General features: G+C 35.5%; 2 protein-coding genes across 6 annotated transcripts in view; both read right to left on the bottom strand.

Moving 5' to 3' along the window:
* RAD54B (RAD54 homolog B) overlaps positions 1–27,116 on the bottom strand; it is a 54,653-nt gene that overhangs the window by 20,658 nt on the left and 6,879 nt on the right. For 3 of the 5 annotated variants that reach the window (XM_059672244.1, XM_059672243.1, XM_059672245.1), the window contains exons 4-6: positions 5,218–5,412; positions 3,677–3,958; positions 1,901–2,063 (exon numbers count right to left, since the gene is read on the bottom strand). In XM_059672244.1, coding sequence (XP_059528227.1) covers positions 1,901–2,063; positions 3,677–3,958; positions 5,218–5,412 — 640 coding nt within the window. Of the gene's footprint in view, positions 1–1,900; positions 2,064–3,676; positions 3,959–5,217; positions 5,413–10,251; positions 10,847–20,099; positions 20,199–27,116 lie in introns of those variants that run through there. The other 2 variants (XM_059672247.1, XM_059672246.1) reach the window with 2 other exon arrangements.
* FSBP (fibrinogen silencer binding protein) lies at positions 12,806–20,590 on the bottom strand. The gene is made up of 2 exons (XM_059672251.1): positions 20,100–20,590; positions 12,806–16,189 (listed from the first exon to the last, which is right to left on the bottom strand). Exons 1-2 carry the CDS (start codon positions 20,471–20,473, stop codon positions 15,664–15,666), a joined length of 900 nt encoding a protein of 299 aa, XP_059528234.1. The 5' UTR covers positions 20,474–20,590; the 3' UTR covers positions 12,806–15,663.

Genomic DNA, 27,116 nt, shown 5'->3' with positions numbered 1-27,116 from the left:
TCTTAAAATATGTTTGCCATTGCAAAGTACGGAAATAAAATTGCAAATATGAATTCTAGCCACTGTTATCATTTTTCATCAACAGTTTGCCAAGGCAAGACCAAATGCCAGTTGAGATATTGAGTGGCAGAGAGAAAACAGTAATGCATCTTTCATGGTAAAGAGAAGAGCACAAAAAAGGCTTCCCTGAGAAGATGCACCTTGAGCCAAGTTCTAAGAGATGAACAGGAATTCACTACACAGACTGAGTAGTTCAGTATACTTGGTCCTTGAGTTGAATTCCAAGCAGGGAAATACAAGGCTATGGACCTGGCAGCATAGGCAGAAAGAAGACAAAAGATGGGGCTACTTATCCTTGAAAGGTCAGACTGTATCTTTTTTTTTTTAAATATATATTTTATTGATTTTTTACAGAGAGGAAGGGAGAGAGTCAGAGAGATAGAAACATCAATGAGAGAGAAACATCGATCAGCTGCCTCCTGCACATCTCCCACTAGGGATATGCCCGCAACCCAGGTACATGCCCTTGACCGGAATCGAACCTGGGACCCTTCAGTCCGCAGGCCGACGCTCTATCCACTGAGCCAAACCGGTTTCGGCCAGACTGTATCTTATAGGTCAGTGTCTCCCAAACACCAGGCTTTCATGACCACCATCACAATTTTTGCCATATGTATTATTTCTTTATTATTTTTCTTTCAATCTGCATACTTTTTATTTAGATTTATTTGAAAAGAAAACTCTTTCTACACATAATTTATCCGTGAAACCAAAAGTTAAATGTGCCGGTTTTTTTCTAATAATTCATTGGCTAAAATACACTACTATTAAAATTCAAAAACAAAGCGTGCTCATGTATACCTAAAATTACCCAACATACCAGCGGGGGAGTGCATATCACAGATTAGGAAACACTGCTCTAAGTTCTCAGAGTCTGAATGATTTTAAGCAAGGGAATGCCACGTTCAGAACTGTTTTACAGAAATACCAAACGAGTGGATTTAAGGAGTATGAGAAGCAGATATGCAAGGTAGGAGTCACTGCAATAGTACAGATAAAATGTAACTTTACGACATCGGCTCCCACAGCTGCTGCAGGGTTTGATTAGACTGAGAAGGTGAAATAGAAGAAATCACAGATGATTCCCAGGCTAACTGAGATAAGATCTCCAAAGAGAAAAGCAAATCTGAGCGAGAACATGAGTCTGGACAATTTCCTGGAGACAACATTCCCTTAACTTGTTCTCAGAATTTTTAGGAATTGACATTCCCAACTCCCTGTTAACGACCAATTTAAAAATCAAGGGCCTATGCATTATAGAAAGAACTGGAAGGAAATACACCACGATGTTACCAGGGACATGTGACTTCTTTTATTTCCTTTGTCTGGATTTTTGGGGGGATTGCGGTGGACTTCTATCATATCTTCAAGAGAGGATACTACCATTCCTTAATCAGAAAACTCGATTTAAAAGGAAGGGGGGAATCTTGGTCATCTTTTTTAAGTAGAGGCGAGGTAAGAAAAAAACCTTTTTCTAAAATTCTCATAAGGAGAATTAAGGTTTCTTCCATTTTGCACCCATATACCTTTATCATGCTAGTAATGAGCTCTTATTGTATCCCATTAAGGTTGACTGCATTTATTTGTTTCTTCAAATGAAGAGTGAGGGCCACGGTCCTGACTCCTGTATGCCCAGCTCCTGGCAAGATGGCTACTATATGGTATCCATCAAGAACCACTTTTGAAATAAATGCACACATTAAGTACCACTCATCATTCCAACTAAATTCATGATGGACCCTCTGCAAATCATTGTATCAGACTCTTCCTAGAAAACCATTATGTTATGGGCTAGATCAAAACTCAGATTAGACTCAACTCAAATGATTTCTTTTCCTACCTCATTCCCATCATACATTCATAAAGGAATATGATTCCTTCTTTCTGATGTGGCCGAAGATAATATGCAAGGTGAGGATCTATCACAACATCCACAACGGGGAAACAGTTTTTATTGAACATCCACTGATGATTTTTGTCTGGTCGGGGCATAACAAGGGAATCTTAAGAAAAAGGTAAAACAATAATTATAAATGAATTGTAATTTCACTTTGTTAGCAACTATATTATCTTGTTTTAATTACTCATAAGATAGAACTGTTTGCCATCATTTGTGGCAAAAAAGAAAACCAAAACTCTTCAAATTGAATAACATTAATGCTAAGCAAGGGTACAAAATCCTATATAATAAAAGGCTAATACGCAAATAGACTGAACGGCTGAATGACCAGTCATAATGACATGTACTGACCACCAGGGGCAGACACTCAACGCAGGAGCTGCCCCCTGGTGGTTAGTGCACTCCCACAGGGGGAGCGCCACTCAGCCAGAAGCCAGGCGAGTGCAGCGGCAGTGGCAGGAGCCTCTCCTGCCTCTGAGGCAGCGCTAAGGAGCAGCGAACAGGCGGGTGGTAAGAAGCCAGGGCACAGGCTGGGCTGAGGCCCCCCGCCCAGTGATGAATTTTCGTGCACTGGACCTCTAGTTTAAAAATAAAATCTCATGCCTTATTGATGTAAGATTTCATGCAAAGAATTACAAAGAGTTTTCTAAACTTCATATACTCAAAGTGCTCTGAAATTCACTATTTCTAATAAGAAATCCACTGAGCCACAACATTTAATAGTTCAGTACTCAAAGCAAAGAGAACTATTATATCCAACTATCCAACCGAAAGCATAGGTTGGAATTTTGCCAACATGTGCTTGCAAAGCTCACAGCTTCTTATTCTGGAGAGGCTCCTTGCATTTAACATAAAGACTCTTTATTTTCAGTCCTGTACGTACTAGCAACGACCACTACTCCTATCAACTGGAAGAACTGAGAATTTTCCATCGACTTCACCACCACTATTTGCTTCAAGTTAATCACTATATTCATGAATGTCAAAATAATGAATCTTTGCAAAGGAGCATGAAGTAACCATAGGACAATAATGTGATTCTTTAGAAATATGCTAACACAATTTAAAAGTTTTATTAAAATACCACCCAAAATTACAAAATCAAATATAACTAGATAGCAGGTCTCAAATGATAAATCTGAAGTCATCATTGACTGGCTGCCTCCCACATGCCTCCCACTGGGGATTAAGCCCACAATTCGGGCACATGCCCTGACCAGGAATCAAACCGTGACTTCCTGGTTCATAGATCAATGCTCAACCACTGGCCCATGCCGAATGGGCTAAAATTTAATTCTTTACATGACATCTTATTATTCAATATTTTATTGTGATAATGCATGTAATCAAGACATAGTCTTCAAAATGGAAGTATAGTAAATATAATCCTCATTCATTAATTTATTTTTCTCCTTACTAAATGTCATATTTTATCCAAAATCATACACATGTATGTCTGTGTGTATACATCTACAATTTGCATATTTTCCTTTAATGCATATACAGAATTTTTATTACTGTTTCTTACAAAATAATTCTCAAACCACATTGTTACTCAACATCAACATTATCCCTTACATCAGATTATGTATCTGAAGAATAATATATACATAGTTTCATCTGAAAAGTTTAAAAGAAAATTTGAAGTTTAAATTCACATACCAACAATCTTTTGACAGGAGAAACAGAATATTCAAACTAATTTTTAAATCTTACTTGGTGCACATGGATCATGGCGTGGTTTGCAATTTTGGAAACTATTCTGCCTATTTTCCTTTGAACTTGGTTTATAGACACTTTTTAAGGGGTTAGAAAAACACTTCTTGGCAGCTTGAGAAGAACTTGATATAGCAGGACCTCCTCCTCCAAGCTGAAAGCATCTGCCACTGCTGAAATCATCTGGGGAGATCGAACCCATGACTTCTATTTCTTTTCCGCCTATCATCATTGTATGGCCCTCTTCAATCTTTTCAAGCTCTTTGAATTTATATCCAGTGCCTTTAAATTGAGAACAAAGAAAGTTAATTTCCTGATACTCTAAGAATACTTAATTACTGATACCATAGTCACCTTCCCATAACTTTACAAGAAAACTGTGCTTTGAATGCAAATAGCCTTGTATAACCCATTAGCCAGAATTAAAACGTAATTTATCATTTTGGTAAACAAAACAAAAAAAAAGACAAAAAACACTAAGAAATCAGAAAAAATAAATAATAATAAAGTTATAAAAATCAGCCAAGTTTTAGCCCTGGCCGGTGTGGCTCACATGGTTGGAGCGTCATCCTGCGCACAGGAAGGTCACAGGTTTAATTGCCAGCCAGGGCACATATCCAGGTTGCCAGGTCCATCCCAGTCAGGGTGTGTATGAAAGGCAACAGGTCAATGTTTCTCTCTCACATCGATGCTTCTCTCTCTCTCTCTCTTATCCATCTCCCTTCCTCTCTCTAAAATCAATTTTTAAAAAATTTAAGTGGGATATTTTACACCAAGTCTGTTTGAATTATTAATTCAACAGATATTTATTAAGTGTTGCCATGTGTAAGGTGCTGATGGAATGTAAATATGAGTAAGTCAGTCACAGTTTGTTCAAAATGAGCTCATTAACCAGATAGTGAGAAACTTTTAGACTCCTATGCCTGTCTACTTTAAATGCATAGTTATTGTGTGATTACAGGGGAGTAAGAACTGTGTCTACCATAAATGTTTTTAAGGCTCTAAAAAATAAAACACTCACATTTTAGAAAATATGACATGTTTAAACTAGCTGGAAATTGCTACAATTTGCCCTATTAAAACTGGACTAAAATTTACAATCTGTACCAATTGGTAACATATATATATTCTTAAATGATTTATAATGGAGCACTTTTTAATGTTAATGCTCTAATAGAGGAAGAAATTAGTTAGCTTCTATTCCAAAATGCCAAAGACCAACTGCTCTATTCCCCAAACTCTCAGAATTCAACAGTAGTCTTGACCTCTCCACATTAATGAGGATTATAGTTTTATCTTCATACCTAATAGTCCCCCCTTTTCTTTTTTTTGAAGAAAATGAAACTACGAGATGGGATCTGCCTCACCGAGCTAGTATACATAAGACTAAACATTATGAGAGAATTTTATGTTTACGAGGAAATTTAGATATGAACATCTTAAACGACCCCTTTATAAAACCCCATTAGATTTCAATGATGTAACCAAAGATATATACTAATTTTAGGCCAATTCATAAACATTAGGTAATATCACAATACCTCTTCCAATGTCTTTGCCTTCCAGGTCCTTTAATGTAAGAGATTTTCCGTTGACAATAAGAACAGCATCACCTTCCCACTTTTTGTGCTTTTTCTTTGAAGCCTTACACCAAACAACAGTGAAATATTTAACCACACTCCCAGGTTCCACTTCTTGTCCCTTAGACACTGTTAGGTCTTCAGGCGATGAATAAACTAGAATAAAAATATAAAACATAAACCATATTACTAGAGATCACTTTAATGTTTAAAAGTAAAGCCAAACAAAAAAATCAGACTGTATTAAGAAGTATAAAAGAATATTTGACATTATCATGTTAGCATTTTATAAGCTGAGAAATTCAAATGTTAGGTACCAGCATTACCATGAGAGCAATAAATACAAATTTTTTTATCTCAAAGTCATATAAACTCAGTTAAAGTAAAATAACATAATAATCACTGCAAACATTTTGAAACTCTAAGAATTAAAAATATTTCAACAGCCATGGGAAAATAGCTAAAATCACATGTTTTAACAACTGATTTAATTGACAGTGATTCAACAAGTGAAGGTAACCTGAAATAAGATCACATATTTCTCTGAAAGAAAAATCTGTAGTTTTTTCAAATAAGAACAAATGTAAAACAGCAAAGTAGGAATGAGACTGAATTTTATTAAAATAGTTTTGTGTCCCAGTTAGAGAGTAAATCATGCTGGGCCACTGATTCTAAGATTCTAGGTTTTCCATTTTACAAAAGCCTGTACTTTTCTCAAAAACATTTTCAGAATCACCTTCTAAAAACATATCCAATGTTAACTAGACTTATTGTGGTGATTATTTCAAGATATATATAAGCCCTGGCCGGTTTGGCTCACTGGATAGAGCGTTGGCCTGGGGACTGAAGAGTCCCAGGTTCGATTCCGGTCAAGGGCATGTACCTTGGTTGCAGGCACATCCCCAGTAGGGTGTGTGCAGGAGGCAGCTGATCGATGTTTCTCTCTCATCGCTGTTTCTAACTCTCTATCCCTCTCCCTTCCTCTCTGTAAAAAAATCAATAAACTATATTTTATTTTATTTATTTTTTTTTCGTATGAGCCCCTATTCCAAAAGGTGGCAATTTATTCATATTGTGGCAAAGACACCTTCAAGAGTAAAGTCAGGGCCAAACCGGGCCATTTCCTCATCCAATAATAAACTATATTTTAAAAAAAAGATATATATATATATGTAAAATATTACATTGTACACTTGAAATTAGTATGATGTTATATGTCAGTGATTTTCAACCAGAGTGGTGCAAGGATTTTTAAAACATGCAATACCTGCTGGACTCCCTCTGGCCCCACCCTGTAGAGCTTACCCCTGCTGAGTACAGCCATGAGCTCTTCCTGTGACTGCAGCTATAGCCAGCCAGCAGGCAGGGCAAGGCCAGGCGGGGGAAGGCGGAGGTGGATCTAGGGGTGCCTTAGGATTTTTGCAGTCCTGCCCCCAGGCCCGGTGCTGGTAAAAACCAGCATTGGTGGGCAGCTTGGTCCTTCCTGCACGCACCCAGGCCCAGCAGAGGCAGCTCCAACCTATGGATCACTTGTAGCTCCAAACAGGTTGCCAAGGACCAGTCAGCCATGGGCAGTATCTTACATTGGCCAGCAAAGAACCCCTTCCAAGAGGCCCAAAACTAACACACCCAGTGGCCAGCTTCAGACACCAGAGCAGGAGCCAATAGCTTCACAAGCAGGCACCAAATCCTCCTGCATGCCCCTGGTTCACAGGTCGACTCTCAATCACTGAGTGACACTGACCAGGTCAAAATTTACCAGTTTTCAGATAAATTGATAGTTGTTGCATTATTTCGGTTGTTTTATCAACCTTGATTTTCCCAGATAAAGTTTTCCGTTTTTAGCATTAACAAAAAAAAGATACTTTGATTAGTTTTTTTAACTCTAAAAAACTTTGTGGTGTGCAATTTTTGTTGTTGTTAATCCTCACCCAAGGATATTTTTCCATTGATTTTTAGAGAGTGGGAAAGGGCCAAAACCGGTTTGGCTCAGTGGATAGAGCATCGGCCTGTGGACTGAAAGGTCCCAGGTTCGATTCCGGGTTGCGGGCATATCCCCAGTAGGAGATGTGCAGGAGGCAGCTGATCGATGTTTCTCTCTCATCGATGTTTCTAGCTCTCTATCTCTCTCCCTTCCTCTCTGTAAAAAATCAATAAAATATATAAAAAAAAAAAAAAGAAGAAGAGAGTGGGAAAGGGAGGGACAGAGAGAGAAACAGCGATGTGAGAGAGACACATGATTGGTTGCCTCCTGCATGCACTCTGACCAGAGCCAGGGACCAAGCCTGCAACCGAGGTACAGTGCCCTTGACCGGAATCAAACCCAGGACCTTTCAGTCCTCGGGCCGCCTTTCTATCCACTGAGCCAAACTGGCTATGGCTGTGGTGTGCAATTTTAATTCATTTTCTTTTTGCATGTTTTCTACCAGTAGCAGTTACTATGCATTAAATGAAAGACTGATAATATCTTTCTGCACTTTTAAAATTTGTTCCTGTTTTATATTTGGTTATCCAAGAGAAAAATGTAATTCTTAGGATCACTATAAAACTGGGGGGGGGGGGGGTATGTCTTCATCAAATGGCTGAGTAAAACATTCTAGAGCAGCGGTTCTCAACCTGTGGGTCGCGACCCCTTTGGGGGTCGAACGACCCTTTCACAGAGGTCACCTAAATACATCCTGCGTATCAGATATTTACATTACGATTCATAACAGTAGAAAAATTACAGTTATGAAGTAGCAACGAAAATAATTTTATGGTTGGGGGGTCACCACAACGTGAGGAACTATATTAAAGGGTCGCGGCATTAGGAAGGTTGAGAACCACTGTTCTAGAGTCAAATATCCTGTTGTGTTCCCAGGACCTAAAAAAGTGACTGTTATGCCCAAGACCCTTCCCCTGCAAAAAAAGGAATACAACGAAAGACAATAAATTCTGAGAATTCAGAAATTTCCTATAATTAGCTTTGAAATACCATAAGGTACTCAGACTTAGATATATCCTTTCTTCTGTACAACAGCAGGAGGGTTAAGAGCGTGAGCTAATCTGGCTGGGTTTGAATCTTGAGTCTGCCACTTACTAGCCAGGTGACCCTAGGCAAGTTCCCCCTCTATGCCAGTTTAAGAATCTCTAAGTAAATATAATACTAACACCTCCCTCCCTTGTTGTGGGCATTAGGTTAGCTAATACGTGAAAAAGGCTTATTGCCCTGGAATAAGTACTCCTTAAATGTTACCTACCATCATTATCATCTTGCCCTTGTCCCTTTCCCATTTAGTCCCATTTTAAATGCAGGATTTAGAGTAGGAAAAGGGGAGTGAATAATTCCAAAAAACAGAATGAAGACAATTGGAAATTAAACACATATCCAACATAACCTCCTATATCCACCCTACTTGTATTATATAAAATAGTGACTAATTTGAAACATCGAAGGCAAACCACCCCTAAAAATTCCACCTTAACTGTACTTTTTATTTCTAAACTTGGTTCTGACCTATTTCGCCCTTGACCCTATAATGTACTTCTCAAATCAGTAACAAATGGTCTACAAAAAAAAAAAGGTCTATATACACCAGAGACTTAAAGGCCTTTCAGCAAGATTCACAAGGTGAAGATGCATAAAACCATGCTTTAAAAAAACAGAAAGAGGTAGGTAATTTCATTTTTATATTGATGGTGGACATTATAATCTTAATGAATCATCAGCATAGTCACTCTAGGATTGGATGGCTTAACTGTGCATTGCATAAACCCAAGTCTTTAATATTCTTTCTTTCCTTTCAAAAATTCTCAATAAATACATTGTTTTCAAGTGAACATACAAAATTTAAAATGTTTTATATAATCAAATTCAATAAATAGTGTAAGTATAAATACTCTTGCAGACTATTTTTTTGAGTTTTAAAATTACCAAAACATACCAGAACTTTTATGTGTCTGCAACAAGCAGAATCCGAAGTAACCGCTTGAGCTAAAGCTGACCCATATACCAGAACTTTTAATATGTATTAACATAACTGCAATATGTTTAAAATTTGAAACATAGTTTTTATTACACTAAAAACATACAAACATTAATACACAAATTCCTTTAAACTGGTAATCATCCATAGTTTTCTTTATCTAGTAAGAGAGATTAAATGTCAACTAAGTACAATTACCATTAAATATAAAATAAACCTAGAAGGTATTTTTTTGCATTAAAGGTCATTTTCAGAATAATACTTTATGAGCATGACAGGGACTACACATCTCATCATATTTCTCAATAACTCTTGTCAAAGCATATATGCAGTAAGTGCTAAAATAAAAAATGAATATAACTACAATATTTCCAAATATCTAATTATCTGCCCAGCATTTCAAATTCCTTTAAATATCAGAAAAGTTATTCATCAATTTCAATTCTGACATTCCGATCAGAGAACGTGCAAAACTTTATTTTTTAAAAATACACTATAAATGGAAGTTTAAATGGTACAATCACTTTGGAGAAAAGTCTGTTTAAAAAGTTAACTGTATACCTTCCCTAATCCAACATTATGTCCATAACAAATTTATACAAGAATATTCATAGAACCTTTATACACAGTAGCCAAAATCTAGAAATAGCCCAGAAGTCCATCAAAAGATAATGGTATTTGATACAATGGTATTTTATACAATGGATACCACTAGCAACAAAAAACAATGAACTACTGACACAAGTGAATTATTAAAAATGTTAAAATGGGTGAAAGAAAATAGAAACAAAGGGTACATGCTATATGACCCCAAGTACTGAAGTTCTAGAACAGGCAAAACTTATGCTTTTCAAAAATTAGAATAGTGGTTGCCTACGTTGCCAGAGAACTGATTAGAAAGGGACAAGAGAAAACTATCTGGCGTGATAATAATGTTCTGAATTTGAGAGGGTTTTAAGCTACACAGGTGTAGTCATCTATCAACACCCAACACTTGAGTTTTGTGTATTTCACTGTTTATAAATCTTACCTTAAAAAAACATACATACACAGCCCTAGCTGGTTTCGCTCAGTGGCTAGAGCGCCAGCCTGTGGATCAAAGGGTCCAGGTTTGATTCCAATCAAGGGCATGTACCTTGGTTACAGGCAAGAGGCAACCGATCGATGTGTTTCTGTCTTTCCCTCTCTCTAAAAGATCAATGGAAAAATATCAAGTGAGGATTAACCAAAATAAAAACAAAAAAAAGAACCAACCATACATACACAAGTAAATATCGAATTCTAGTTCATAATACTCATGCTGAAGTATTTAGAAGTATTCTAATTCTGCAACGTGTTTTAAATGTTTTCTTTAGGGTTCTCCATATGCAGTATCATATCATCTGCAAATAATGCCAGTTTTACTTCTTCCTTTCCAGGGTGAATGCCTTTTATTTCTTCTTCTTACTTGATTGCTGTGGCTAGGACTGCAGTACTATGTTGAATGAGAGTGCTGAGAGCGGACATCCCTGTCTTGTTCCCAAGCTTAGAGTTTTTGCCCATTAAGTATGACAGTGACTGTGGGTTTGTCATACATGGCCTTCATTATATTGAGGTATGTTCCCTCTATTCCCACTTTGTGGAGAGTTTTTTTTTTTTTTTAATATATTTTATTGATTTTTTACAGAGAGGAAGGGAGAGAGAGAGTTAGAAACATCTATGAGAGAGAAAGATCGATCAGCTGCCTCCTGCACATCCCCTACTGGGGATGTGCCCGCAACCCAGGTACATACCCCTTGACCGGAATCGAACCTGGGACCTTTCAGTCCACAGGCCGACGCTCTAGCCACTGAGCCAAACCGGTTTTGGCAGCGGAGAGTTTTTATCATAAATGGGTGCTGGATTTTATCAAATGCTTTTTCGGCATCTACTAATATGATCATGTGGTTTTCATCCTTCATTTTGTTTATGTGCTGCATCACTTTTTTGGATTTGCAGATATTGTACCAACTTGAAATCCCGGAATAAATCCCAGTTGATCAGTGTATGATTTTTTTTAATGTATTGCTGGATCCGGTTTGCTAATATTTTTTTGAGGATTTTAGCATCTATGTTTATCAGGGAGACTGGCCTATAATTGGGGGGAGATGCTTGAGGGGAGGTTCTTGAGGGTGGTATTTTTATCTTATTTATTTTGCTTTCCATTATTTACAAATAATGGGGGGGGGGGAATGAAGGAATTGAGCAAAAAAGAAAAACTTTAAAAAATAGTAATATAGATTTTCTTTAAAAATCAATTGGTGGCCTTTGGTTGAGTGTGTCCATGCACCAAGAGGTCGCCAATTCAATTCTGGTCAGTGCATATGTCTGGGATGCAGGCTTAATCTCCAGCAGGGAGCCTGCTTGAGGCAGCTGATTGATGTTTCTCTCTCATCAATGTTTCTCTGTCTTTCCCTCTCCCTTCCTATCTCTCTCTAAAGTCAATAAAAACATATTTTTTAAAATGAATTGATAGATGGATAAAGGAAATATAGCAAAAAATTAATTGCAGAATTTAGGTGACATACACGTTACTATAAAATGCTTTTGATGTTTTCTATGTTTAAAGAGTTTCTTAATCTTTGTAACAGAATTGAATTCACACATAATTTAAAATATGAAAGATCTGCTAACAAACGTACAAGTCTAATGATATATATACTTTAAACTGTTTGGGCTGACTTGGGTGGTATTTTTATCTTATTTATTTTGCTTTACATTATTTACAAAGCAATTAAAAATAACAAATTCAAATTAGTTACTAGTTTTAATCAAACAAATCAAAATTATATGCAAAGACTTAGCATAACTGTTAATGATTAGGTTGCATGTTTTAAGATTTTAATCTTTTGTATTAAGTATTGCAAACATTTTCCATCTAATTATTTTTTAAGTACTTGTAATCAGATTTACTATCAAATATTTAATAGATTTTTGAGAATTTGTGGATCTTAATATTTGAAAAATAAATATGTTGTGATATTTAGACATGGTATATTTGATATCTACTATAACACAATCCTCTAAGTAAATTTATTTCAATTATGCCTCATCATAAAATTTTACCTCAACAGTATTGAATTCTTTGTCTTATGACACAAAACAAGCACACAAATCAGTATAATGTATTACCTTGTATTTAAAAGAACATGTATTAAAACATTTAACCATGATCATCAACAATATATATTAAATAAATTTTATCACACTCTAAATGATTTAAACATGTCTATTTAAAATTTGACATTACTCTAAAAGAAGGCACATGGAAACATTTTAAACATTTTTATATAAGTAAAAATGCAAAGGATAGAGTGAATCTTTCAAAAATGAAGGAACTCCAAGTTGATGTCTCATTATTATACATAAAAATACTTGATTTGAATATTTTAAGAAATCTGCTAATATCTTTAGAAATGAAAGAGCTTCATTACCTTTCAGGATGTCATTATAAATACCTCATTTAGAAAATCATAAGTTGTAAAAATAACAATGTACCCCCATTGGAAAATAAAGGAGAAAAAAAGAATTATAAATAAAATAAAATAAAATAAAATAAAATAAAATAAAATAAAATAAAATAAAATAAAATAAAATAAAAAACCTACAATGTACCATTTAAGTTCATGTGGGTAAGAAAAGATATAGGACGGCAACAACAATCTTGACCAATACTGGAGAAAATCTGACAGTAGCAGACTATGTTTACAACTTATGGGCAGCAAAAGAACTTCCAAGGGCAATTTTGTATACACATGTTTACCTTCAACACTAATTTTAGAACCTAATTACACAAAAAAGATGCATGTTGTACTTTTTATTAACACAAAACTCTTTCCTAGAAACAACTCACAGAATTATTCTCACAGGACATATTTTGGAAAACTCTGATTTAGCTGCACAGAATATTCAAATTAAACATTCATCATCAGTTCTGAGTAGTACATGCTGAGACTGAAATATGAATTACTTTATATACAGTAATTTGCTTTCAATAATCTCAAAAAGTTAAACTATTATAAGAATGCATTTTCTAGAATTATATTGTAAAAACATTACCTCAAATTACAATTATAAAATTTATTAGACTCAAAGAAGTCATAGTACAGATTAAAGATGATGAAATTGTCAAAATGATATATCATATTATATATTCAAGGCATTTGTATAAAATATTTAAATCTAATAGCAGATATAAAATGTCAATGAAATTAAGCAATCAACAAGCTAAAATAATATCCTAACTGTCCACTTTATTTTATTATTTCTATTTCTATAGCCATAACCTAAATTTCAGACTTCCTTTACTCTCACTACAAGATGCTATTATAACACTAACTTAGAACTCTAATTTATATCCTCCTAATCAAAAGCCTTCAATGGCTTCCCATTTTACATTCATGTCTGATTCCTTAAAAAGTTTACTTTTTATTTATTGATTAATTTTAGAGAGAGAGAGAAGGGGGAAAGAGAAAAAAACATCGATTTGTTATTATACTTATTTATGCATTCATTGGTTGATTCTTGTATGTACCCTGACCGGGGATCGAACCTGCAACCTAGGCTTATTAGGAGGACCCTCAAACCAACCAGGCCAGGGCTAAAAATAGTTTTTAATGTAATCTATAATCTGGCACCAACCACCTTCCAAATTGATATCCCTTAACTCACTTTTACTCCTCTTTTCAACAAAATTTTTTGAGAATCTAATATGATGTAGGCACCAAGATAAGTTCCAAAATATTGTCTAGTGGTTCTCAAACTGAGGGTTTGTGAAAATATTGCTGGACTCCACCTCCAAAGTTTCTAATTCAAAAGACATGAATTTACATTTCTCACAAGTTCTGAAGTGATGCTGATACTACTCGTCAGGATCTACTCTTGGTGAACACTGCTCTACTCCTAAGGCCACAAAGGAAGCCCATAGGCTGAATGACATCCACTCACATGTTTTGTCAGTGTAGTGTTTTAAACATTTTAAATTATTTGCAACATTTTAAAATTGGAAAATTTTTCACATAAAATGCGGATCTCTGGCTTATTGTGCATGTAAAAAGTCTCCAGGAACTAAACAGTAGCTACAGTCAAGGAAGATGTCTTAAGATTACCACTATCTTAATGGGCCCTCTACACTCATGTACAATCATCTGGTTTAGTACTGTATTTGTGCTTGTCCACGATGATCCACTTCTCCCCATTCTCTAGGCCTTTTTTCATGCTGCTCACTTTGACTTAAATGTCCTTTCCCCACTGTACTGCTAAAATTCTGCCTACCCATTCTAAAGCTTGGCTTAAAAATCCTTCCTCAACAAAGCTTTAGCAAAAATAGAAATCGGTAAGTAATATACATACTAAAGATTTAACTTAAATTTAATATGTGTGCTTTAAGAATGAAAGTTTTATTTCCACAAATACTAAAATAGCAATAGTTAAAAAAACATTACAGATTATATCATAAACTATAAACATACTTTTTGCTACTTCTAATCTATGTAAAATTTTAATTTTGTTCATTAAAATTTTTACTGTGAAATCTTTTCCAGAATAAGACATTAAAAGTGAATTAAAACATTAAATCTTACAGCCAAGATATATAATAACTCCAAGAGATTATCTTATTTTTCTGGCAAAAAAAAAAAAAAAGGTGGGTGGGGGATGGGGATAATTGATACAATTCCCCTGATTTCATAACCTCCCAATCTTTAAAAACTATTTTAATGAAATAAGCACCTCCAATTTTTTTAATATGGAGGTTAGCTTTAATGAATCTTTATTTCTATGAATAGTAGGGGGGGAAATTACAAACAAAAACGCAGTGCTGGTCCTTGCTCTGCCATAAATAGTTTTGTTATATCAAGTAAGTCATTGAGTTCTTTCTGGACCTCAGTTTTATTAGCTTCTAAATTGAAAAGGGGGTAAAAAGTGATCTCCAAATACTTTCCATCACTAAAGTCATAGGACTTACTCCTTCAAAAAATGAAAGCATAAAAATCAATGTCATAAAGACAAGCTTCCTGTTATTGGGCTAGTATTGCTTCTAAATTAGACTGAATTAAAAACCTTGAACTACAGCTTTTCAAAGCTCTAATTTAAAATGTTGAAGATAGAGCTTTGAAAGACTACTTATGTGTTTGTGTATATAATTATGTATGTTATATTTTAATGATCAAAATATAACATCTTTTGTAAGTCAACAATTAAACTTATTAGGAAAAAAAAACAGAGGAGACAAAATAATAAAACCAAGCCATACAATCAAAAAATTATAATATATATCAAAAGAAAATTATTTAAAAAATGTCAAAAGTTTTTTTCATAATAGAGATTAACGATACATTATAATACATATTCTGCTTTAAGACATTCCCAAGATAAAGTAACTTGGCCAAAATTTAAATTATCATATTGTGAAACTGAAAAAAATTTAGAAGCTATTATATTCAGGCAGATCATGCCGTAAGCGAATTGCTTTCAGCTTCTCCACTTCAATTTTTGCTTGTAGCAGCTCTTCTTCTAGCTGCTGCCTTCTTTTCAATCCATCCCTCTTCTCCTGAACATATAATCCAAAATTTTTTTGATTTTCTAAAATTATCTGATGCTCCTCTTTCAGCATTTGCAGAATCTGAGGATCATACCCTAACTGTGACCTAAAGTGTCCCCCACACTCATGATGAAAAAAGTCATCTCTCCTTGGGATGGAAGATGGAGACGATGTCATTCTCATGTCAACAGAGGAAAGTGACGGCGACACAGATCTGTCCATAACATGTACTAATTCATGTTCTTCTCTTTGCTCTAAAGTATAACTCTGTTCCGAATTTAAAACCAGTGGAGGAGGGGGCTTAATGTCTTCTTCTTGCTTCACCTCCACTGTAATAGCAACTGGATGCTGATCCAACATTACCTGTAGTGAACTGGTACCAGCCTGTGCCTCCTCAGCCAAGTTTGCACTATAGCACACAAAAAAGCATTATAAAATGTAAATCAAATGAAGACAAGAGTATATTTACACCATAATTTCATGTTTAATGTACATTACATTATTAAGCTTTAAAGCTATACAGAAAATTATGAAACAAAAAAATTTAACCCTTAGAATAACAAATTGAAAGTGAGTGACTAAATTTAGGATTTTAATAACATATACATATATGTTATTTCCCATCCTTAACTTCAAAATATGGCTCTTAAAAGAACATGAAATTATAAATACGACACAAATGACAATGAGGTAAATAAAAAAGAAAAGCCATTTTTAATGGTTTCAAAGAGACACCAATTGCTCCTACAAGCCTGACGTTTTTTAATTGTATTCTGGGCCTTGCTGTCCCTATCCCTTTGCCCTTGATCTGCTTCTGCTCTTCTGGACTGATCTAAAAATCACCAAGTTCCAAGACTTCTAGGAGGATACTGGAAGGGCATCTATGAGAAGCAATGTGTTCTGCATTTGTCAAAAGAAAGAAAAAAATCAAAATTGTGTATGGCTTCAGATGCCATCAGGGTTATCCTAACTATCTAATTTCAGGTGCAATGGTGTTTAATCTTACCTATTCTAAACCACATGACTCAGTTGTTCTCTCAGTCTCTCAACCATTGGTAAAGTTAACCGGCCAAGGGTTTATATTGACCACTACATCCCCAGCACCTAGCATAAGACTATACTTGAAACCTGGTAGGTGCTCATCATATGTGGCATGATTAAATATAGATAAAAACGGTTACGTTAGTGTAATGTTTTTAAATAGGCTGTATACAATACATTGAAAGTTCATTAAATTTACATGTTATTTCCATAAAACTGTACAGGCATCAACAGTTTTAGCATAGTTTATTAATATTGTATTATGTAAATATAATGTACCTTAAAGTTGTTTTTAAAAAAATTATTTCAGTTATACCATGAAGCTGTTAAGAATATATAATCCTGTTTCTTGAGGGGTATTTTTAAATTTTTGCTTCTGCCTTACTTAAAAATAAAAATTAGAAAGGGAAAGAGATTATTAGAATATTAATGGAAGTGCTATATTAACGTTACTTACAGGACATTTCACAAATGATAAGTAGCACAGTTTAAGTAGAACTTAGAAAAAAATTTAAAATCCCCCTATGTCACTTACTAATGGCATTAAATTGTCAATAATATCAGATGTTTGTCTAAGGGATACAAATGAAATATATAGTATGCTATAAAAAACCTATTTGTAGATTATATAAATCATCCATTTTCATAACTTCTTTTGTCATCTTATAATTTTATTTTATGTTAAAAAATATTTTTATTGATTTCAGAGAGGAAGAGAGAGAAGGAGAGAGAGAGAGAAAAACATCAATGATGAGAGAGAATCATCGATTGGCTGCCTTCTGCACGCACTCACTGGGGACCAAGCTCGCAACCCCAGCATGTGCCCTGACCAGGAATTGAACCGTTACCTCCTGGTTCGTGGGTTAATGCTCAACCACTGAGCCAAACTGGTTGGGCTATCATCTTATGATTTTTGAAAGCAAAATGATAGAATATAAATGTAAATCAAATTGGTAAGATTTACTTTTATTAACATCTCTAAAACCTATAACGGATAAATATTAAAACTGCAGGTTAAATTTAAAAAATTTACACAATAACTATTCCAAATTAATATGTACAATAATAGAGTATAATACAATTAGACATATACATTATACTCTCATGTAAATTAAAAATATGCCTTATATCTGGAATATTCTATTCCATTTTAGTGGAAACATTATAAGTAAGGTCATCATATAAAAAATGTTTTAGAGAAAGTCACAAAAATGATAGAAGGGTTTCTAAAATTTAGAAATATGGATTGTAAGAATCAATTGTGTTACAAAAACACAAAATATAATTTGATATTCGAGAGAAGTAAAAATAAAGACATAAATCAATGTGTTACAGAGATAGCCTAACCAAATATGTGTATATTTTTAAAATATATTAAATAATATAAACAGTAAGATTTTCCTTACTAAGAATGGAGAGACTGGTGAGATTAGCAGGCATGTTTATACAGAAGCATAATTAAAATTATAGAATAATTATAAACTTGTGAGATAATTATCAAGATTCAAGACTATGTCAAATAAGTATAAGCACATTAAATATATCAATATATTACATGAAAACACTAATATGAAAAATGACAGTGTAGACACTAACATAAGCAAGCATTAAAATGGCTTATTTCTAATATTTTTCACTTTAAAATATGAAAAATTGTTATTGTTTAAATAGTAGGTATAAAAATACATGAATCAATTAATTCCTTTTATCAGAGAAATGTCCCAAAAGATTGTATGTTACATACATACACATACAAATGGTCAAAATATAAAGATACTTTTATCTTATTTCTCTTTTATACTCAGTTTTTAAAATATGCAACTAACTGAAACTATAGTTCCCATGTGTAGTTTTCAAATTACAAAAGTCTATACTTAATACCCAAAAGATGGTTTTATACCTGTAACGCAGAAGCAACTTTTCTTATGGTTTGAGGAGAAAAAGTAATAACTAACACAGTATAAAACAGTCTTACTGTGGAGGTTTCTGACATCCAGCATGTTAGGATTTAATCATTTGTCATCTCAGTGAACATTTTAAGCAGTGGCCTCATAATTTAATACATTGTGTATCCATGTCCTGGATTCCCACTAGTGGTATTTTTTTTACTATGCTATCAACTAGAAATAAGCAGTAGATGGTAAGAAGCTTGGCTCAAAAACTGATCCCAGTAAATTATCAAAGTAACAAATATGTTTGGTTAAAAGGTTCTTTTCCCTGTTTCTCTCCTAACTTCAAAAAGATTTCACAGGTAATCAATAAATGTGCTTATATAATGACTCTCCCACTAATAGAAAAGCACATTGTAAAGCTTTATTTGAAAGGTCTCTCAACTAACAAGAAGTTTACAACTTGTTTAAATTACCCTAAATGGCTCAGAAAAATGTAGCTACCATTTTTATCTTTTCCCAGGGGTTAAAATTTGAATCAGTAGTAAGGTAATAGTTTTTAAGATTCCAAGGCAAGTAGTTATGTAGAGCATAAATTTAAAAACAACAAAATGTTTCTAACACTTTATGAAACCAGTTGTTCTTATTGGTATATTAAAATGCATAGTTTGATATCCTTGCAAAGCAATTTGTGAAAACCTGTCCTTTCCTATGTGACCCACGATCAATGTGAAACTATACCATTAATAAATACACAAAAACTTTAGATTTTTATTAAGTAACCTGAATCCCTAATTAGGCATTAATTCCTTTCCTTGTGTTTATTTTAAATATGTTAAAAAATAACTTAAACTGTCTTAACATATGCAATAATACCATTAATAAGTTTACTTAATTATTGATTTTAGTTTTTTAGCTCAAAGAATATTCAATAAGTGGAGACAGTGACAATTTCACATACAAGCAAGGGTTCCATTTCTCCTGCAACTAACTTTCTATGAAACTGAAAATTCCAATGAAATGTAACCTTAAATGAAATCTTAAAAAGGTCTCTCTCTCTCAGCTAATTACATAATTTAATTTTAAAGCTTAAAAAGTTTATGAACAGATGTCACAAATTTCATCCCAATTATTCCTCCCTAATCTTTACTTTTTAGAAACTACAGAAGGAGGGAAGGGGGAAGGGAAGACAATAAAAGTGACTTAAATGAAATGCAGCAGGAAAATTCCTTATAGCCTCACTTTTCTTTTTTTAGAACGCAAAACAAAGACACTATTCATTGCTCCCGTGTGGGGATGCTTACTATGCATATCTCTGTCACAACTAAGCCAGAGCCCAATAGATAGGAGGCGCCATAATTTTCCACAACAAAATAAAATAAAGCTTACCTTTGTATGTGGTTCCTGTCTCTTACCAGGCAAAGACTGGAAATCTGGGGAATCATCTCCATAACTTTCTTGGTTGGCTCAGAAATACTGCTTTTTAAATCTGATTGGGTATCTTTTTGCTGCAATAGCTCCTGTTTGGCATATTCTTTGAGCCTTTTGTAAAGGGTGCGTAGGCCCTGCGCTGTTCGAGGAGGGCGGTCTACTCCAATTGCATTATAGTTAACTGCTATGATATCCCAACATCTATTCTTTTCCACTATTACTGAATGCTTATTAGTGTGTTCTTCGAGGATTTTCACATATGGCTTCACAAGTTTTAGCAAATCAAGCTTTTCAGATAAGGTAAAATTGGAAGATCTAGCCTTTCCTACCATTGTTCTTTTCTCAAATTAAGGAAGCAGTTTCTGAAACCACCATGCAGCCTTCAGCTCTGCTCAGCTCTTTTCACAAACGGAAAAAGATCAGGCTTAACTAGGCTAGCCTCATTTAGGCCCACGCCTACAGGGGAGGGTTTATTAAAATTCCTCCAGCTTAAGCTGACGCAGGTTCAGGAAATCTGCTTAAGCCAAGCCTGACCTACATAAAGCTTCTCACTGAAACAGACAGGAAGGCACAGGCAAAACACACTTGTGTATAAAGAGAGCAGCTCAAGATAGGATTTAATAAACAACGGTCTAGAGATAAGCATGGAACACAGCTAAAAATTAGCTAATTTGGTGAGAATATCAGATTTCCACATATGTATGCTTAGCTGATACTGAAACTGCACTGCAGTATCACTTTAATAAAAACAAAAGAGGAACTGTTTTGTCCTATTTGTTTACAAATCCAGTAGACAGAAAAATAAAAACTAGCATGAGTGGTGAATGTAGTGATTCCTAACTGAGCAAGGCCCACGGTTTCTGAGCTGCTATTCTCTCTTACAAAATCTGCATAATGCTGGTCCTGCTGTCAATCAAGAATTGCATATCGTCTAGCTAGTTAGGTTACACCCAGACTCAGACTCCACAGTAAAGCTAAGCTTCTCCTTCATTTTACAATCTACAGTATCCACTGCGGTGTGTGTGTTTTTCAGTTACTTAAGAATAAATTTTTGTCAAACAATGAATCTAAAAAACAGATAAAAAAAGGTTTTTAAAGCAATGTATTATTCTAGCTGTAACATATGTGAATATGCTAGCCTGCTCTATCATGCGTAAAAATCACCATCCACAGTGAAAACAGCATAATCTCGCCTTAAGACTGCACACAAAATCACTATTTTGCTATTATTAAGGGGTGGGATTTTCATTTAGCTATACTCACACAATCTCAACTACTAAAGCAAACAGCCATTTGCAAGGCTACCAGTTTACATGCTTAGAATATATTTTCTAATCCCTGTCTGAAAATATGGTAAATAACAATGTAAGCAAAATAAGCTTATTTTCTCCTGATATATAGGTTTATCCAGATAAAAGAATGAATTAGAACATATTTGAACACAGTTCCATTCAACCAAACAATTACTGAACAGCCATTAAAAATCCTCCCAAGCACTGTGCCAGGCCCAAGGAAAACGAAGGTGAATCTACCTGATACAGCCTCTATTCAGGAAGCTGTAGTTCTGCAGAAACACTGTAAAATTTCAATTCCTTGTTTTTCAATCTTTCAATAGAGAGAAGCAAATTAAATGTATTGAGTTCTCATATGAGCCACACAATGTGCAAGAAGTTTTAAATGTGGATCCATCAGGGAGAAAGGGAAAGACTGCTGGGTGTTCTAATGAGATAGAAAAAGAGGACTAGGTATGCAGACAGGGACCACATGGAGATGGGGGAAAGGAAGTCAGACGTGGAGGCAAAACCCAGCTGGGCTGGGAAAACTTGACCCTTGACCTGGCCAGGTGGGAACAGTGATGTCACCTGGGACCTGAAGTGGCAGTCCTTAATCAGGTCCTCCCACAGGTGGAAACTTGAACTTTGATATAATTGGATATTGCCAGAATTCCTTAAAGCAGTGGTTCTCAACCTTCCTAATGCCTCAACCCTTTAATACAGTTCCCTCATGTTGTGGCGACCCCCAACCATAAAATTATTTTCGTTGCTACTTCATAACTGTAATTTTGCTACTGTTATGAACCGTAATGTAAATATCTGATATGCAGGATGTATTTTCATTGTTACAAATTGAACATAATTAAAGCATAGTGATTAATCACAAAAACAATATGTAATTATATATGTGTTTTCTGATGGTCTTAGGTGACCCCTGTGAAAGGGTCGTTTGACCCCCAAAGGGGTCGCGACCCACAGGCTGAGAACCGCTGCCTTAAAGGGACCAATCAGAAGCTAACAGAGTATATAAACATCCCTTAAACCAGTGATGGCGAACCTATGACACACGTGTCAGAGGTGACACGCAAACGCAATTTTTTGGTTGATTTTTCTTTGTTAAATGGCATTTAAATATATAAAATAAATATCAAAAATATAAGTCTTTGTTTTACTATCGTTGCAAAGATCAAAAAATTTCTATATGTGACACGGCACCAGAGTTAAGTTAGGGTTTTTCCAAATGCTGACACGCCGAGCTCAAAAGGTTCGCCATCACTGCCCTAAACAAATAGCTTAAATGGGTAACCCATTTGGGGCCCCCTTCCTGCTGTCTTGCAGCAGGAAGTCCACATATCTCCTCCCACAAGCTTTGTTCCCCCCTCCCCCTCCAATAAATTCTGTTTTCTTCCCACCATTTTTGTCCCTGAATCCATTCTTCAGTTTTATGAGACAAAGAACTCAGACCCAACCACATTTTGGACATATTTTGGGTTTCACTATGGAATGCAAGGTGTGTTGTCTGGCATACCCTACTGAGTAGTCTGATTTGTTAGTAGTTCTAGCTTTTCACTGCCTTTGGTCAGTTTTATTGCTCAATAAATTGTTGTAAATAGTAATGATTATTGTCCATAGAGATGGGAATTGAAAATTGACTCATCCCAGCAACCTGACCACAGATATGCAAAGAAAAACAAGAATATAAGATATATACTATCTTTAAATAATATTTTGTTATTTTGGGGGGAAAATGCAGATATTATATTAAGAAACAAAATGCTAATAAAAATATGAAAAACCATTCAATCTCACCAAATTATCAAGGAAATGTATAGTAAAAATGACTTTCTTCCATAAGATTGGCAAAATTCTTAAAGTGTGAAAATGTCAAGAGCAGATAAGGGGGCAGGGCAAAGAGCACTCTTCAGTACTGTTGATGGACGTGTGAAGTGGCATTCTGGACATCGATCTGGGGAAATCCATTAATATTTTACATTTGTAAAACCTTCCAAAACTGTTAACCTAAAAATAAATTAGCAAAACGAGAGACAACAAGTATTTACTTGAGGATCAAAACAATAGCTATTCCGGAAGCAGTGATTCAGACAGAAACCCAAAGTCTTCCAATTAGGAGGTGAAGGCAAGGGGTATTTATGAGACAGAAAAGGGGAATAATTACATGAATAGAATCAAGGGTGCTAATAAGCTAAGGAAGGAATTTCTGTAGATACAGATAAGCTAAAAGAATGATGCTGATTCTTAAAAATGTCTTTAATTTTCAGTACAGTAGTCATAATAACTGCTTTCTTGTTATCTTTGCAAATAGTTCTGTGGAACACAATGTTGCTTTAGGCTCAGATTAAATATTGTTTTGCCCAGTTTTAACATTCCAAAGATTTGAGGACTAAGACATACAGGCAAGGCAGTTCCTCTGGGATGACAGCTACAACTCCATTTTGAAATGGCTCCATTTATATTATTTTTTACAATACTATGGTCTACATTAGGCAGCATTAAAATGAAAGACAGATTTCTTTTTTTTAATGTATTTTTATTGATTTCAGAGAGGAAAGGAGAGGGAGAGAAGGAGAGGGAGAGGGGGAGAGGGGGAGAGGGGGAGAGGGAGAGAGGGAGAGAGGGGGAGAGGGGGAGAGGGAGAGAGGGAGAGAGGGAGAGAGAGAGATGGAAACATCAATAATGAGAGAGAATCATTAATCGGCTGCCCTCTGCACGCCCCACACTGGGGATAGAGACCAAAACCCAGGCAGGTCCCCTGACTAGGAATCAAACCATGACTCTTGGTTCATAGGTTGATGCTCAACCACTGAGCATACCAGACAGGCTTCAATTTTTATTTTATTTTATTGTTTTTACAGAAGAAAAGGTTTTAATATATGTGCATGGGTAATTTCAGAGGTATGAAAATTCCGAAGACAGTGAGGCAACACTGGGTATATAAGACATTTTGGACAAAGGAGAAAGGGGGATGGACAGGAGTATTAGATTTCAGAAAAATGGAGGATTTACAGGTAGTTGGGGAGGAGGGGAACATACCTGGCAGGCAAATTCTTGCTAGGCAAACCAGAAAGAATGGGACTTAAGGGGTATCTGCCTGAAGCCCTCTGTTTACCATACTTAATTCAAATTAGGCGAAGGCCACATCACTGAGGATCTGTATAATTCTGATTTGATTTAAACTGTAGTTTTAAAGCCATCATATTTTTCTTCTCTCTCTCAGCTAGCTTCACTGCCCTGATGATCCTTGACTCCTGAGACAGCAGAAGACAATAGCCCAGTTCTGAGTAATGATCACCCTAAGGTTTAATCCCCTGGCAGGCTAAAGATAACAGCTCCTGAGCCCTAAGGCAGGAAAACCCTCTTGGTTACTTGTTCTTGAAAGTAGTTCTGGACACCCAGCTGACCTGGGAGTTGTCCTCAAGACCTGAAGGAATGATTTATTACCCTTATCTCGCCTCTGACCAATCAGCTCCTACTATGACCCTCAACCCCCTAGCCGCTGGCCCTTGGTGCCTTGTGATTTTGCCCTACATAATCTGTAACCTATGTCCTCGAGGAGTTGGGTCTTTCAGAGTAGGAGCCCAGAGGCCTCCAGACAGGCCAGTTCAGATAAACCAATTCCTTTTGTTAGGGGCAGAAATAGAACACTATCACATCAAGTTTGTTTTTGTTTTATAATTACAGTTGACATTCAATATTATATTAGTTTCAGGTGTACAGCATAGTACTCAGACTTACAATTTACAAAGTGATTTCCCTGATAAGTCTAGTACCCACCTGTCACCATACATAGTCATTACAATACTGACTATACCTTGTTACTATTTTATAACTGACCATTTTTAAAAATATTTTTTTATTGATTTCCAAGAGGAAGGGAGAGGGAGAGAGAGATAGAAACATCAGTAAGAGAGAATCATTGATCGGCTACCTCCTACTGGGGATTGAGCCTGCAACCGGGCATGTGCCCTTGACCAGAATCGAACCTGGGACCCTTCAGTCCACAGGCTGACACTCTATCCACTGAGCCAAACCAGCTAGGGCTGTAACTGACAATTTGTACTGATCACAAATCACAACAAGTATAACAGTAATAAAAAATTCTGAAATATTGTGAGAATTACCAAAATGTGACCCAGAGACACAAAAGTGAACAAATACTATTGAAAAATGGAATCAACAGAACTGCTCAATACAGGGTTGCCACAAACCTTCAATTTGTAAAACACATTATTTGCAAAGCCCAATAAAACAAAGTGCAATAAAACGAGGTATGCCTGTATGTACTTTCATATGGCTTGAGCATCACAATAAATGACATATGCACTGTTCATACATTGCTGGTGGGAATATAAAGTTGTAGTATCTTCAGAAGGCAATTCATCATTATCTGTCAAAATGACAAATGCACACACCTTGAGACCAGCACCCTACTCCAATGTATTTACCCTATTGATATAGTCTTACCTATGTTTATAATACATTGATATTTGATCAGACCGTCAAACCTCAGAGGGAAGGTAGGGGAGGGTGTGAGTAAGGGGGAGAAATCAACCAAAGGACTTGTATGCATGCATATAGGCCTAACCAATGGACACAGACACCAGGGGAGTAAGGGGGCAATGGGGGGATAAGGACACATATGTAATACCTTAATCAATAAAAAACAAAAATATATATACTGTATATTCACTATAGCTTTGTTTGTAATAACAAAAAAGCTAAGCAATCCAATAAGGCTCTGGTTAAATATACTTGGCAAACCCATACAATAGGATATTATGTAGTTTTTAAATAGAAAGAGGTAGTTCTAAATGTACTGACAAAAAGATTTCAAAGACAGACTGTTACAGTAAAAATGCAAAATATAGAACAGTGCAGCTAGTGAACAATAATTTATATGGGGAAAATATATTACATACAAATGTTTCCAAATGTACAAAATATCTCATAGATACCCAAATACTGGTAACTGGTTGCCTCTGGAGAAAGAAACTAGATGGCGAAGGATCAGGGAAAGAGGACTTCTTACTATTACTGTATTCTTCACGACTTCTGAATTTTTTACCATGTGCACTCATTACCTATCTTTTTTTAAAAAAACAAAAAAGGTCACAAGGAACTATATATTGTAGGATTCTATTCATATGAAATGTCCAAAACAGGCAAAACCATAGAGACCGAAAGCAGATTAGTGGTTACCAGAGCTGGGGAGAGAGTGGGGAATGATGAGTTGACTGATTAATTGGCCCTGGGATTGCTTTTAGTGTGATGAAAATGTTCTGAAACTAGATATTGTAATGGTTGCAAAACACTGTAAATGTGCTAAATGCCACTGACTTGCACACTTTAAAATGGTTAAAATGGTGAATTTTTTCCCGGCCCATTGTGGCTCAGTGGCTGAGTGTCAACCCATGAACCAGGAGGTCATGGTTCGATTCCTGGTCTGGGCACATGCCTGGATTACAGGCTCAACCCCCAGTAGGGGACATGCAGGAGGCAGCCCATTGAAGATTCTCATTGTTGATGTTTCCATTGCTCTCTCCCTTTCCCTCTCTCTGAAATAAAAACATATATCTATATATGTACGTACATACACACACACACACATCTATAATAATAAAAGCGTAATATGCTAATTAGACCAGGCGTCCTTCCAGACACTCTACCCACTGAGCCAAACCAG

The sequence above is a fragment of the Myotis daubentonii genome, chromosome 17, assembly GCF_963259705.1.
Source record: "Myotis daubentonii chromosome 17, mMyoDau2.1, whole genome shotgun sequence".
NCBI lineage: Eukaryota > Metazoa > Chordata > Mammalia > Chiroptera > Vespertilionidae > Myotis > Myotis daubentonii.
This window is presented reverse-complemented; position numbering and strand designations above follow the sequence as displayed.